The sequence below is a fragment of the Gracilinanus agilis genome, chromosome 6 (assembly GCF_016433145.1).
Source record: "Gracilinanus agilis isolate LMUSP501 chromosome 6, AgileGrace, whole genome shotgun sequence".
Classification (NCBI taxonomy): domain Eukaryota; kingdom Metazoa; phylum Chordata; class Mammalia; order Didelphimorphia; family Didelphidae; genus Gracilinanus; species Gracilinanus agilis.
In genome coordinates this window covers 214328504-214344138 of record NC_058135.1, presented here as the reverse complement: position 1 = coordinate 214344138, position 15635 = coordinate 214328504, and the positions used below count along the sequence as shown (strand labels likewise).

General features: G+C 41.9%; 1 protein-coding gene across 1 annotated transcript in view; it reads right to left on the bottom strand.

The window, feature by feature from the left end:
* SORCS2 (sortilin related VPS10 domain containing receptor 2) overlaps positions 1–12061 on the bottom strand; it is a 1347356-nt gene extending 1335295 nt beyond the window's left edge. Inside the window, exon 1 of the mRNA XM_044681767.1 lies at positions 11612–12061. Coding sequence (XP_044537702.1) covers positions 11612–12061 — 450 coding nt within the window. The remainder of the gene's footprint in view (positions 1–11611) is intronic.
* Between the last annotated feature and the right edge of the window lie 3574 nt (positions 12062–15635).

Sequence of the window (15635 nt, the reverse complement as noted above, 5' to 3'; positions counted from 1 at the left end):
CAGGTCTTATAGATGCTAATAATCATAATAGCTGGCATTTACAGAAATCTTTAAAATTGGCACAATGCTTGACATATGCCTCATCTCATTTGGCCCTGAAATAACTCTATGAAGGAGTTGATATTTTCATACCCATTTTATAGATGATAACACAGATTCAGAAAGGTTACATGACTTATTTGGACCATACCACCAAAGATAGACTTTCAAAGCCCAGGTCTCTCTGTTCTAAAAGATTTATCACAGCTCTCTTTGTGATAATAAGAACTAGAAATCCACCAGTTGGGGAATGGCTAAACAAGTTGTGGCATATGATTATGATGGAATACCACTGCACCGTAAGAAACAATAACCAGTTTAATTTTAAAAAACATGGAAATAACTGCAAAATTATAAAGAGTGAAATTAGTAGAACCAAAAGAACATTATATTTGACAGCAGAAATATTGTTTGAAGAAAATGACTTGTGTATGTCCACCTCCTGAGAAAAATTTGGTAAATAAAAGCAAGTAAGATATCGTTGTATACATACAAATATCTTTTTTTTGTCAAATGATGCTTTCTCTGGTGTGGGGAGAAAAGGGAGGGGAGATATGTGGGGATTTTAATGTAACAAATTAATTTTTTAAAGAAAATATCAGATTAATATTTCAAAACAAAAAACAAAGTCCAGGTCTTCCTGACTCCCAAGTCAGTTGCTCTAAGAGCTACTCTAGACCCCTGTGACAAGCATTGTCTCCCATCTATACCAGTTCTGAAAGAATGGTTGTTCCTACATTCGCTATTAGCTGATGTTCCACATTGAAAGCAATGATTTGAGGCTGCTAAGAAAAGCTTCTGAGACCAGAGATTTAAGAACAAAAAGTCATCAGAGCAAATAAATCTGATCCCCAGCTAAAGTCTCTTTGGACCTAGAAGGTTCTCTCTCCTTCATTAGGATCCTTCAGAAATACATACTCTTCACACACATACACACACACACACACAAGCATAAACATACACACAAATGGAATTAGAACTGGTCTGAATACAATTAGTTCCATTCTGCTCAATTTTGTCTTATTCCAATTTGAACTTCATCTATCTTTGAACATTAGGAGACGTTGCTGGGCAAAAGATGTGCTTGCCGCAGAGTCAAGACAAGTGCAACAGTACAGGAAATTATCAGCAAGAAAATTACTAAGGAAGAAGAATGGTGTTATTTAAAGATCTTAAGGCTGGTGTGAGAAGAAACTAATTAAATGATTGCAATTTTCTATGCAAACACAGCCAACCAAATGTTAGAGAAATGAAGAAGAAATTTTTAAAAACCCCAAACTTTCTGGCCTCCAAAGAACATCGGGATTTGTTTGCATTTCTTTTTTAAGACTTTCTCTCGACAGCCCTGAAAAACTCAAATGCAAAATTTCCTATTCATCTTCCAAAGATGCGAACTGAGCCGAAAGGGGAATGAGATTATTTGCCCAATTTGCGCTCTCTACAGCATCGTGGAATATTAGGCTATAAAATGAAAATCACCGTTGCCTCCAAAAGTTGACTATATATCAATCAATAACTCATGTGAAGGTTCAAAACAAGTTGCGTAAGTCTTCGTTTTACAGTCTTTCTGTAGACAGCTCAGGGAATTCTTTCCCACTTGTTGAAACCTGTAAGAAAGTCAGTCAGAGTGGTGTGGGGCATCGGTCGTCAGATGTTTCCCCATCTGCCCCTGCCAAAGACCTCACTGGAGCCCTATCAGGACATGATTTCTCCCAGCTTGGTTTAGCCAGGCAAGCCATGCTTGCATCCAGTTGCAACACCATCAGGGGATTCCCACAGCACTCTACAGGATGTGAAGCAGGCCCAGAACACAGCTTTTCATTATTCAAAATGTGCCTGGGAATAAAGCAATGGCTCATTTTCATGGTTTCAGAAGACTTGTTTGCTCCCTGGCTCCTTCCTCTCCCCTAAAATAATGGGAGGGAGTTGGCCAGGCATGGTGGCTGTAGAAACTGCCTGCCTTCCCAGATCATCAGCATGCAGAAATGTGGGCCCCCACTGGCCAGCCTTACGTTCCCCCACAGGCCTCCATCCAGAAGCTCGGGAATGAGGAGAGGCTGAGATGAAGTTGGCTATTTGTGGAATCTATAAATAATTCATACTTTAGAGCCTGAAGAAAAAGAAAGGGAACCTGGCCACTAAACAGGAGGGACTTCACCACACTTTCTTGCCAACTGAGAAAGATGCAAAGTGATCATCAACAGTGGAGGAAGAGCAGGGTCTTTCAGTTTCCTGGAGGAGGAAGAAGGTAAGGTACTACCATGGGCAATGTGAAAAAGGGTCTTCTGGCAAACTGCCCCAGGACATTCCCAAAGAACTATGAGAAGCTGTATCAAATGATGGGTTGAAACTGCTATATGGCACACAATGGATAGAATACCTGACTGGGAGACAGGAAGACCTGAGTTTTAATCCTGCTGCAGATACTTCACAGCTATTTGACCCTGGGCAATTAACATTTCTGTGCCTCAGTATCTTCATCTGTAAAATTAAAATCATAATAGCACCCATTCCCCAGGATTGTTGAGAGGATTAAATGAATTTATATAGGCAAAGTGCTTTGCAAACCTTTAAGTGCCATATTTAGTTATTATTAGTTATTATTATTAGCATATGGCACAGGGAATTCTGCTTGGTTATATAGAGGAGCAAGATAGTAGGAACATGGCTGGTATATCAATGAAACCAACCTTTATATAATGGTGGTGTCAAGAATCTATATGGTCTGAGGACAAAGAGATCAGCTGAGCTGTGAAGCATCACAATGGTACCCAAACATCCTTCACCTTGCCTGAGTTCACTCATCCCTCATCATTCTCCCCTTATTGTGTCATGGTGATGAGCTGGAGTTCTTCAAAGGGAATCTCAGATAGTCCAAGGTCATGGTGAGCCAACACTGCCCCATTACCCATACCCAGCACATAATTAGAGGTAGAGGCTTAAGTTAGGGTGAAGTCATTTCAAATCTAACTTGTTGCTGCCAAGCTTAACAGTGGTAGTTGAGCTTACTCCCCAGAGAATGAATCTTGGCAATGGCCATCAAGCATGAGACAGAAATCTGAGTCATTCATTCATTTTTATAGCCTAACTCTTTACTCCCTTGTGCCACTGAATAAAAACTTTCTCCATTTCTGAAAAGAAAGCAAGTCGTTCTGAAAATATGTATATAAAGGGTCAGCTAGGTAGCTCTGTCGATTGAAAGCAAGTCCTTGAGATGGAAGGTCCCAAGTTCGAATCTGATCTCAAACACTTTCTAGCTGTGTGACCTTGGGCAAGTCACTTAACCCCTATTGCCTAGCCCTTATTGCCCTTCTTCCTTGGAACCAATACTCATACTGATTCTAAGATGAAACATAGAGTTTTCAAAAAAAGATATATGCAATAAACAGAACAATTTAACTACAATTTGGCATAAATCGTTAACAGAAATCAATAACCAATGTGGTCCTGATTCCTGAACCAGAAAGTAGTAAAATAGAGAAAACCCTATATAAGTGCTTAACAGAATTCTAAACCAAGCAAAAGAATGAGGTAAATTTATGACTCCCTTAAATGACTCTCAAGAAATTTCATGCAACTAGAAATTAAATAGTTATAAATTCAGAAATAGATTCAAATGGTGTGCAATTGTTTTATTAAATGTACTGTATTTATGTATGCTACCTAATTTCTTTTCATTTCAGCACTATAGATGCTTGAAAAATACTTACTCATTTATTGGTCCTTTATCTGCATATATCAGGTGTCACTGATACAGGTGCTGAGTATGGGCAGAAGAGGTACCACTGATGATTATCAGAGATGTAGTGACATCCTTTAGAAAGGCATTTGCCGTCTGTTTCTTTATAATTATTTAATAGGCTCATAAATTTAGAGGTTAAAAGGATCTTGAGGTCTACTAGTCTAATTTCCTTGTCCTCCAGAAATGTGAGATATGAGACTGTGGTTCATCATTCTTAATGCATGGCTGTAGCCCAAGTCTCTCCTCCATTTCACTTGGGAGTAAGCATCGACTCCCATAGGTTTCACCTATCATCTCCTTGCAATAACTTCTAAATCTAAACATCCATCCTCCGCCTCTCTCCTCAGTGCTAGCCTCATATCTCTAACCGCCTGCTGGATACCATCACCTAAATGTTCCATAGACATTTCAAACTCAACATGTCCAAATTAGAATTCCTTATCTTTCTTTCTAAACCCACCTCTCCACAGAAATATCCTATTTCTATCAAAGGACACTTTTTTTTCAACCACCAAGACTCACAACTTCAGAGTCATCCCCAATTCTCCATTCTTTTTTATTTAAACCCTCACCTTCTGTCTTAGAATCAGTACTGTATATTGGTTCCAAGGCAGAAGACTGGTAAGGGCTAGGCAATGGGAGTTAAGTGACTTGTCCAAGGTCACATAGCTTGGAAATGTTTCAGCCCAAAATTGAACCCAATACTTCTCATTTCTAGGTCTGATTCTCAATCCACTGAGCCACCTAATTGTCCCTTACTACATATTTTAAATATACATTTGTTGTTGCCTTACCTGTAAATACATCTCATCTCCCTATTAGAATGTAAGTTCTTTTGAGGACAGGGGTTGTGACACTTTCATATCTGTATTCCTACCACTTACCAGGTGGTTACACAGGTATCAATAGAACTGATAAGAATCCAAGGCTTCTGATGCTTAACTCAGAGCTCTTTCCACTGCATAATACAGCCTTCAAGCATTCATTTTATTTATTTAGCCAACATGTTTAACTATAGGATACAGTCTCCATCCATTTCCTCCTCTGCTGCCTCACCGTGGTACAAAGTTGTTCCTGGTTTCTCAGAGTCCTACTGAGATGTAAAGACTTTGAGTACAGTCCTAGTAATGGGGCCATTGCTGCTGTCTAAATTGGAAGAAGCTTGTATGTAGATCAGCCATTAGGCAATGAACTTTTTTTCACTCTATCAACTCACAATGTCTATGTTTAGTAAATACTTAACTAGATGAAGAAGTAAATGGATTAACTAATTATTTCCTCTCCAGAGGTAGAAGAGGAGTGACCCATCAGTTTATTTTTTCTCTAGAACTGTCTGACACAGAAGTGTTAATATTAGACCTTTTCAACTCACTTGGATCAGAAATTCAAGTTTTATCACCTAATCTATCCATATGTGTAGCAGCCATTACCAGACCACCTACATTAATGACCTAGGACAAAGCTGCCCCAATAGAAGAGAAATGAAGGACATTTCTTCTGCCTTCCTTCCCTCCAGAAACTGCATCAGAGTGAAAGGTACTGCTGGGTGGCTCAGTGGGTTCAGAGGCCTGGAGTTGGGAGATCCTAGGTTCAAATCTGGCCTTGGGTACTTCCTAATTGTGTGAACCTAGGTTAGTCACTTAAAACCAATTGCCTAGCTCTTATTGTTCTTTTGACTTGGAACCAATATTTATTGTCAATTCCAGAACAGAAGGAAATGGTTTTTAAAGGGGAAAAAAGTACTGCTGGTAAAGGTTTGATGGTACACTTCTCAGATGAGCTCCATGACACTGAGATTTGGGGGCGTTGACCATCACAGTATCCTAGAGGAGGAAGGGACTTCAAAGAATGCCTTCTCACCAAATGCTAGATGCATGTGGGTATCTAGCCTGCAAATAAAAACCTCCAATTACACGGAGCTTGTCAGCCCCTGAGACAATCCATTCTTCTTTAGAACAGCTCGAATTTTTAGGAATTTTCCTCTTCTGGCAATCTAGAATTTACCACCCCAAAGTTTCTGCCTACTGCTACTAGCCCTACCTTTTGGAGTAAAGTGGAACAAGTCAAATATCTTGTCAATTAGAGAGTTCTTCAAATCTTTGAAGATAATAATGATATCCTACCATTATCACATTTGAAAGGTAACTTTTCCCAGACTCAATGTTGGTTCCTTCGCTAAGATTACCTCAAATTTATTCAAACTGTAACTTTAATGTTTAACCATGATAACTTTTCTAAAAAATAAAAATTATTACTAAAAAAAATTAAACCTAGTTGTTTGCATGTTGTCTCCCTCGTTCAACAGAGAGCTCCTTGAGAATATAAACCATTTTTGCCTATCTTTGCATCCCCAATATTTAGCACCACGCTAAGGTATCTAATAAATACTAATTGCTTGATTAATGTTACCTCCACGTCTTCTGTTCTCCAAACTAAATGTCCCAGGACCTTCAAACCATCTTTTTATCAAATGGCCTCTACTCTTCTCAATATCTCGGTTGCCCTTCTCTGGATATACTCTAATAGTTTGGTAATACCATTCTCTGGTCATGAAAGTGGCTGACTTATTTTTGTTTGATGAGAGCTAAGTTTGAAAGTCTTCTTAATTAAAAAAAAAGGAAAAAAAAAGGTCCCTGTATCTTTTCTCAATTATTTCCCAAAGACAGAAGTATATGTGTTTCTATTCTGTCTCTTGCTTCCTATATGTTTCAAGAATTCACTAGATAAACATACCCTTGGCACATGAGAATATATCCATTAATATAAAGAGATTATATATTTACCTTAAGAAGTTTTCCTAGAAATCGCCACCCTCTAACAAGTTCAGGTCCCACTTTCTCTCACCTGTATCCCAGGACATTAGGATGTGTGTGTGTGTGTGTGTGTGTGTGTGTGTGTGTGTGCTGTTGTACACAAACTCTCTGGTTGTTCTTTGCCACTTCACTGATGAGGGTGCCTCAATGGGATCTCCTTGTCAACTGCTCCTTCCTGACAAGAAACTATGAATAAGCTCTCTGACGTAATCATTGTGCCACCTTGGCCTTTCCATCTCTCTCACTCCACTGTGCTGATCCTTTTCTGTGATATATAGTAAGACAGGGTGACACTTGGTCTTGACAACATCCATGGCAAATGATCATTCTCTCCCTGCCCACCCTTCTTATTTATCAGGTCTCAGCAGAGTAACGAATGATAAATGGACCTCCTTGTTGGCTGGCTTCAGGACACGCACTCAAAAGAAGGTTGCTTCGGAATCTGTAATTCGACAATAGCTGCTCACTCCAGGAAGCACATGCAGCAAGACAGATGGCATTCTCAACTTCGGACAAACTTCAAATAGTTTACTGGGAATGTTATATTCTGCAACGTAACACACACACACACACGCACACACCAAGGAAACCTAGAGAGTGGTCATTTAATGAAAGTTACAAATTAGCTCCACACTGGGATTTACTCAGACTTGCCCGGTTAAGGACCTGGAGTACTTTACAAGAAAGCTTATTATGGTTTTTGAATGTTCAGAACTGAATGGAAGCCAACTTCATTTGACACCGACTTGTTCATGGAAATAAAATAACCTTCACCGTAGCCAAAATGGGAATGCACATGCAAAGGCAGACCCACAAGCACTGCCCAAAGCAAAACCCAAAACAAATAGAACCCCAAGTAATCAATGGTTCATAGATTGATAATAGTCTCTGAAAAGAAAAATCAACATCAGCTGACCCTTTCATCATGAGCAAAGGAGAAATCCACTTTGGCAGTATCCAGACATGGGCGGTTGGCTTACCAGGCATCAAAATATGCAGAAATATTCAGTTACACAAGTCCTCAAGAAATGCTTTGTTTCCAATTGCCTTCTCAAGCACTGGTCTCTCAGCTTATCTTCTCCTATGTGGTGGCCCAAAGTGGGCTAAAGAAGAATCCTAATCCCATTGATACCTAATGTCAAATGTTCAGACAAAATTTGCATCATTTCAGGAGCTTCTAGTTCAAATGGACTGGTATATCCAAGTTAGGGTCCCAGCAAAAGGCTGGGAGCTGAGTTAAAATAAGGCAAATTCCCTGAAAGAGTGAAAGCTCAAAGAGGTAGAAAACATTCTGGTTGGTTTTGTCGCCCTATTTTCATCGGTAATATGATACCACTCCCCACAAGGTTATATAGACATTACACAATGCCTAGCACTATGTAATATTTACCTCTTCCAAATAACACCTCTCTCACTAAGAGGGCAACAAAGGAGAAGAGAAAGCAAAGGGGGAAGGAGTGGGGAAAAAAGACCAATGGATTCTGTGTACAAGCTCCCCTAGAGACACCAACAAGAACAAGTATTTAGATGAAACATTAATTTAACATGGGATGGTTTACTTCTATATCTAAGCATCAGAGAGAAAAATTTGAATTTTGAATTATTAAAAATTTGAATGGTAAAGAAGTTCATATTCTTGCAAACTGTAAAGTAGATGAGAGACATGATGCTTACCAAAAAGTGCTTCAAAGAATTCTAAACTAAAACTAATAAGCATACTACAGGCTGGGGGGAAGCAGGGGAGGCTTTCCTTAGAACCTAGACAGAACTGTGTGGCTATTTCTTTTCCTGCTAAAGAAGGAACCATGCTAAGACATATAATTTACAAATATGTCCCCTTCATTAATCTTTTTTCTACCTTGTAAAACTGACGGCACCTTACAAGGCTACTGCTTCTTAGCCTCTTTGTATCAAATCTGCAAGAGAAAATGTTTTTGCTACCTGCCCAAGTTAGTTAAAGCCGACTAATAAATTTAGCAAACTTGTCTCCAGGGGGTTTCCCCCTGCCTTGCCATAGTACATTGGACTAGAAATAGAAATCAAATATTTGTTACAAAAATAAAGTCATATCAAAAGCAATAAGAAAGGAAGCTGAGAATGAAACAGCGAGTGGACTTCTAGAAAGCCATAACTTTTAATAGAGATAGGCCTAGGGGAAGGCAAGTTCTGGGTAACACACAGGGAGATATAAAGAGGGACCCTTTTTAGTGTGACCTTTTTATAAATGCACATAATTTTCATGCCAGAGAATCCCATTCTCCCCAGCCCCTCAGGATTGATTTTGTGATAAGTCAGGTTGAATATTTTGCAGTGAAAAGCTCCAGGGGACAGTAACACAGAGGAGGTGACAATTTCAGGCTTTGCTTAAACCAAGTCAGAAAAGTCTCAACCCACTCTTGTTTGAAGAGAAGGGAACAATTATATGTGTGTATATATATATATATACACACACACACACACACACACACATATATATATATATGTTGTAATAAACACCAACAAAGTGAGGTAGGGGAGAAGAAGACATTAAAAACTAAACTTCTATACACCTTTCTTTGTCAGAATACATTGATGGCAGTTCCTCAAAGTCTGAAGTTCATAAGACCACAGTTTTCATCTTCCTGTTGGGAAGAATAATTTAGAGTACTAAACAAACCTGGGACTTCAGGGACCCCTACTTTTCAATCTCCAAATTGTTTGTGTTTTTATTCAGATAAATCTGCTATCAAATGAAAGCCATTCTGCTTTTCTTTCATCTTCTCAGAGATGTCATATCTGGTGAAGGGCTGGAGAGAAGAGAAATAGGTTCCAAAAACACTCTGCAAGAGTCCCAATCCCAATATTTGGCTTCCCTTCATCCAATATATACCTCTGCTTTATTATAGCTCTCCTCTTCCACCTCCCAGTGGGCAAAACAGATAGATCCTCTCTTTTTCCCTCTTCCACTATACTCTTCACAAAACAACCACCCCTTCCCTACAGTAGCCCCACCCTCAATGCACTTCCATAAGTACAAGTTAACTCTTGACTTCTTTCTAAGCTAGTTCTTTCTAGGCTAGTTCCTTTGGGCCAGGATTTATACTCTAAGTACTAAGTACTCTGTTCTTCTCTTCTCATTGGAGGAAGGACAACAATGATAATATATATATATATATATATATATTCCATTTTGAAATTACAGGAGGATAAAACCCAATAAAGTTAGGTAGGAACTTCTTGTGGTATACAGGAACCCATTTACAAGGTTACTTATTTGGTCTGAGCACAAAAGAAATCCTACTATTTCCAGACAGCAAGTTAGAGACCTTTCTGTAACAATGTCTCTGATCTTTCTCTGCCCCACAATGCCCACCATGGTTTCATTCTGCCTCTCTTATACACTTGCTCAAAACGAACTGCACTTAGCTACTCAAACTGATGTAGGCTGCACGTTGGAGCTAAGGATTGCTCTGGTCTAGTGGGATTCCATGCCATTTAAACTCAATTCATTCAATTTTCTTTTCTCAATTTCTTTTTCTCACTTTCTCCCTTCCTTCTTCCTTCCTGGCCATCTCCTTTCCATGACCAAAAAGGCAGGGGGAGCGGGGAATGACAAAGAAAAGAACTGTCACTGTCAGGCAGGAGTATATGAGTGTCTGTCAGTCTCACTTCCCAGTATCTGGAAAAGAAAGGAGAGCTAGCTCAGAATCTCTCAAGTCTGCCCTTCTATCCCAAGAACAGACATGCTGGGTTTCTATGACGTGAATAAGCTCTGGTTTTGAGAAAGGTGGGAGAAGGCATTCCTAGGCTGCCTACACAATCGGGAGTTTCACAAGAAATCCAAATCCTTGATTGCCTGCCTTCCAGGAGATTACAGTCGGAATGAGCCTGAACAAGGCAAAACTAGCAGCTCCAACTCGTTTTTCCGGTAAAAAGCAGTACATTTGCAACACATTCTCGGGGTCCGTTGTCAGTTGGCATTCTTGAGAGTTTCCACTGAAGAATGCCTCTTGGCCCAGCTACAACGAACTCCAATTCATCTCCTCCCACCTACCCATCCAAGTCGGACGACAGCCCAGGACCCCAGGGGCCAATCTGCCACTGCTCTGTTACCTCCCCTAAGCTCAGCGATTCAATGGAAAGATCGATCTGAAACGTACATATGGGGGCGGGGGAAGTTTCCCCAGAGATGATGGATATCTCAGGGGAATCGATATTAGTCTCAACAATTTAATCTGAGATTTTACGAGTTGTAGAGAGAAAATCTCGCTGCGACTCGCCCTTCCTAACCAGTCCTTCCTTTAAGTCCTCGGACGCTGGCGCTAGCAACTTGGTTCACCTGAATGAGATCCACTTATTGAGTGCCCATCATTTCCTGCCCCACCCCACCCCCCTGTCTCTGCCCCGCCCCAAGCGCACACATCCCGACCCCCAACCGCGCTCCTCGCCGTGGGTCGACTCCCAGAAAAAAGCACTAACCCTTGAGCCTGAGCTCCATTCTTGAAGGGGAGCCCAAGAAAAGCGCTCCACTGGGATAAGGCCCAGCACCTAACTCTCCAAACTTCTGGGGAAAGTGCGCTGGGAGAGAGGAGGGGCGCAGCCTTGGCCGCCCAGGGTGTGGGTGCCTCAGACCACGGCCATCTGGAGTTAAAGGTCATAGGGAAAAGCAATGCACCGCCAAGCTGGCGGGACACCCCCTCTCACCCCCGTCCAGCTTCCCTGGACCAACAACGCTAGCCCGTGCAGGCGCACCGGACGCACCCCAAAAGACTCCCATCCTTACCCCCTTGATGCTCTATTAAAATTTTCTAAGATGAGACCTTAAACAGAGAAAAGTAGCGACGGGCATCAAGTTAATGGGGAGGACGAGGGGGATGTGGGAGTGAGCGGGGCGCACTGGTCCCCCACTCTCCAACGTGCTCCCCCAAAGCCAGAGAGCAAACAGCACTGGGCTTGCCCGGGGAGGAGATGAAGGATGGGGGTGGCGGCGGGGAGGGGGTCGGCGGAAGAGAAGAAAAGGGGCTAGCTGGCCACTTACGCTGCTGTTTTCGCCGGTCCAGTGCACCATCGCCTGGTTATGAGTCGCGTCCCCTTTGAGCACGAATGAGGTGCTGATCAGAGAGACCTGCGCCCTGGGGGATGCTCCAGCCGCCGCCGCCGCTCTCCGAGAGCGACTCTTCCAAGCAGCCGGATCGCCTCCTTCCCCAATACTGAGTGCGCTCTGGTCCGCTCCTGCCTCAGGCTCTCCACCGCCGCCGCCGCCGCCACCACCACCAAGGAGCGAGTGGTCCAGCGGGCTTCTTCCAGTCCGGGTCACCCAGGAGCAGGGACCTTCGCCCCCCAGCTCTGGACACCGCAGCGCAGCCCCGGAGGCACAGAGGAGCAGCAGCAGCAGCAACGGTGGCGACAGCCCCTGCGCTCCGGGGCTCCGGGCTCTTCCCTGCGGGAGGGTCCGTGTCCGAAACTGGGGTGTCCCCCTTTGCGCCATGATCGCCTTCTGATGCGCTAGTGACAGGCTGGGATGGGAATGTAAGATAGATACACAGCCCTGGAAGGGAGGGCGGGAGGGAAGGAAGGAGGGAGAGAAAGCTGGAGAGCGAGAGAGCGAGAGGGAGACGGGAGGAGGAGGGGAGGGAGGGAGGAGGGTTTGTAACCAAAGCGAGGATTTACATAGGAGCCACAACTTGCTTGGTAGCTCTAGGCTGAGCCAAGGAGACGCATCGCCATCTGCCGGCCTCACCAAGTGGGACCTGGGCTTCCAGCAGCCAAGAGGAATTTCTTTAAGCCCTTCCTTAACGTTTACAAAAGGCTCAAAAGTCCTGTGAGGGAAGCAGCCCCATTTTACAGAGGCGGGCTCTAGGGCAAGAGAGTAGAGTTTACTTGCTGAAGGTCACAGCGAGTGGCAGAATAGAGACCAGAACTCATAACCAGACCTTTCCCCATGATACCATGCTTCCTCTATATCGAATCATTTCTTCAGTGCTCTGGCCGTGGCCAAATAGAGGAAGGACCACGAAAATCATTGGGTTGGGTCACAGACTCAAAAGGATGGGGGGATACAGGAAAAGTAAGGAAATAGGTAAAAAACTGTAAGAATCTACTATGGAATCCGAGCTGCTGAGTGTCTCACTAACTTACTACCAAAAATAACGATAGCTCATATTTCCTTAGCACTTAAACATTTACAAAGTATTTTCTTCACAGAGCTATGATCAGTTTTACAGATGACCGAATCCAGTCTCAAAGAGGGTTATGGGGAAGCGCTGAAAAGGACCTCAAAGGCCCACTAGTCCAATCCTCTTGGTTTACAGACTGAGAACCAAGAAGGTTAAGTAATTAGCCCAAAGTCATGTAGGTATTAGAAGTGAGAAGGGTTTGGAATGGAGGTCCTCTTTTACATAAGAGGTTTTCCTTAATTTCTTCTTAATCTATTCTCATCGGGATAAATAAAATGTTGTAAGCAGACCAGACAATATTTCAATTTTGATGCACATTCAATTTGATCAGTATTGCCTACCTACTGTGTGCCACTTTGCCAGATGTTGGTCCTATACTCCTCTCAGAAAGCTATCATAGGCCAGTTATTAAGTATCAGAGCCCAGACGTTAACAGTGACATTTCAAAAAGCTGGATATGTCTTTGGGAATGAATACACTTGCATTGGAACTCTCTTTTCAAATGGGAAAAAATTTCAAATGTTCTCCTTCTATAACCCATATTTTTCTGCATCTTCATTTTAAAAAATGATTTGAGATCCAGGACCCTTAAAAATTGGAAGTGGACCTAGGACCTCTGAAAGCCAAGGCTGCAGAGAGGGAAGGGGTTAGGATAGAAGGGCAGGGGTTTAAACCTCAAACATTTCATAGACTTGGAGATTCCTGCATTCTCTGAGGCTTCAGGGGTCTCATCAAAGTCAAAACACTTGAATCTTTTGAAGCCAAAACAACCCTACTTTTCACTCTCTCTCTAAACTGGAAAAGATTTTATCTGAAGCTCTGTAATAGCCTTCCTCTTTCTGACTCCCCCAAATTAGACTTGGGTTCTAATGTATGAACTACTCACTGAATGGTTAAACCAAAGGACTAAAGTAGGAAGGGAAAAGATGGCACACAGAAATGGAGAGAAGCATCTGACATTAGAGAGATAAGGGAGGCACCTGAGTCAAAGCAGAGGTTGTAAGAAAGGGCATGAGAAAGGTGGAGAGAGGGATCTGGGAGGGTATCACAAATATTACCCATCCGGCCTAGACTTTCCTAAAATCCTGATTGAATTATTATGGTAGACTGAGTCCAAAATGGTAGCATCAGATTAATCCACCTCTGAGCTCTAAATTGCATTACCTATAAAGTTTTCTCTCCACTTGCTCTACAGAAAACTAAGATCCTTGAAGAGAGTGACCATGTCTTCTGGTTCTGTTACAAATTTCAACATTGGGCTGAAGATATCTTAAACCCTCAGTATACACTGAGTTGATTAGATATTTTGAGCACTTTGACTTTTTTCTTGATCCACCAAACAATGGAGAATTCTCTCCCTAGTGCTTCAAGTCCCTTTCACTACATTCATCATATTCATATGCTCTCATGACTTTTCTATAGTTTTTTTTAAATCTTTATCTTATGTACTTGTATTAGGTCTAAGTCAGAACTTCAGCAAGGGCTAGGCAATCAGGGTTAAGTAACTTGCCCAGGGTCACACAGCTAGGAAGTATCCGAGGCCATATCTGAATCCAGATCTTCCTGGCACTCTATCTACTTTGCTAATTATTGGCAGCTCTCATGATTTTTCCAGCTAAAATAACTACTTTACTTTAAAGCACCATCATATCTTTTGTCTTACTGTATTCTCTCAAAAACCCAAGTGGATATGTGATCTCCTCAGTTCTGGAGTTCCCTAAAGACTACAGCCCATCCAATTCAAATGTTATCTCCCAAAAGTTTGATATGGAGTCCACAAAACATGGCAAAGGAGCATATCACTTTCTTCTGACTCACTCCATCAGGATAAATAAAATGAGGCTGGTAGAACAGGCATCATTATCTGCATTTCCAAAAACAACAACAAAATAAGCACCTACTATGTTCCAGGTAATGATAATTCAGGAAGGCAAAGCACATAAAGATTAACTGAGCATGGTAGATAGCTGCTTAATAAATGCCTTTTGAATTCAACTGATTAGCTTAGGGTCAATGGCAGACCAGTGGCTGAGCTGGGGTTAGAAGCCACTTATTCTAACTTTCATCCCCAGGCCCTTTCCACTAATATATGCCAGATGATTCTTGTTTGTGGCTATTACTAATGATTATCATCCAATTTCTAGAGCAATTGGAAGTTTACAAAATGTTTTCCACACGACAATTTTCTGAAGTAAGCTGTACAAGTTTTATCCCTTTTTACAGGTGAGGCAACAAAGGAGAAATGGTTTTGCCAGATCATAACCAGCAAATGTTAGAGCTGGAATCAAATCCAGACCACCTGATCTTAAGACTACAGTACTGAATGAATTTAGCTGACACTATTTTAATGATTAAACTAAATGGAGGGGGGAGGAGGGAGGAAGGAAATACATATATGGTTATCTTCTGCATAAACCTAAAAACAACAGAGAAAGGAAAGATGAATGAATTAAAACATACAGGGTCTGGGAAAGGAGCCTTTTGTGGGGAGGGGCAACTTAACAATTGAGATCACCCTGAAGATGTAAGTGAGGTTTTGTAGTCTTGTTCAGATGAGTCCCTAAAAGTCACTGTGTCACTTTTGTAGGTAAGATGGATACAACAAGCAGGTAATTGTGTATTGGAGAGGGGAATAGTGTCATGTGTTTGCTCTCTGTTCAGCATCTGGCACTTCAGGTATCCTTGATAAATATTAAACATCAAATATGAGCCACAATGTGAGTAGGGCCAGGAAAGGGAAAACAAGCTTGAAACTTACTTGATGAGCCAAAGGGTCAGAAAGAGATTTACAAGCCTTGATCCTTTCTGCCCCCCCCCATCCTTTGGTGAGATATCCCCAGAATATGGATATACTGGTGGATATGAGGTCCTTAGATTAATAACTGA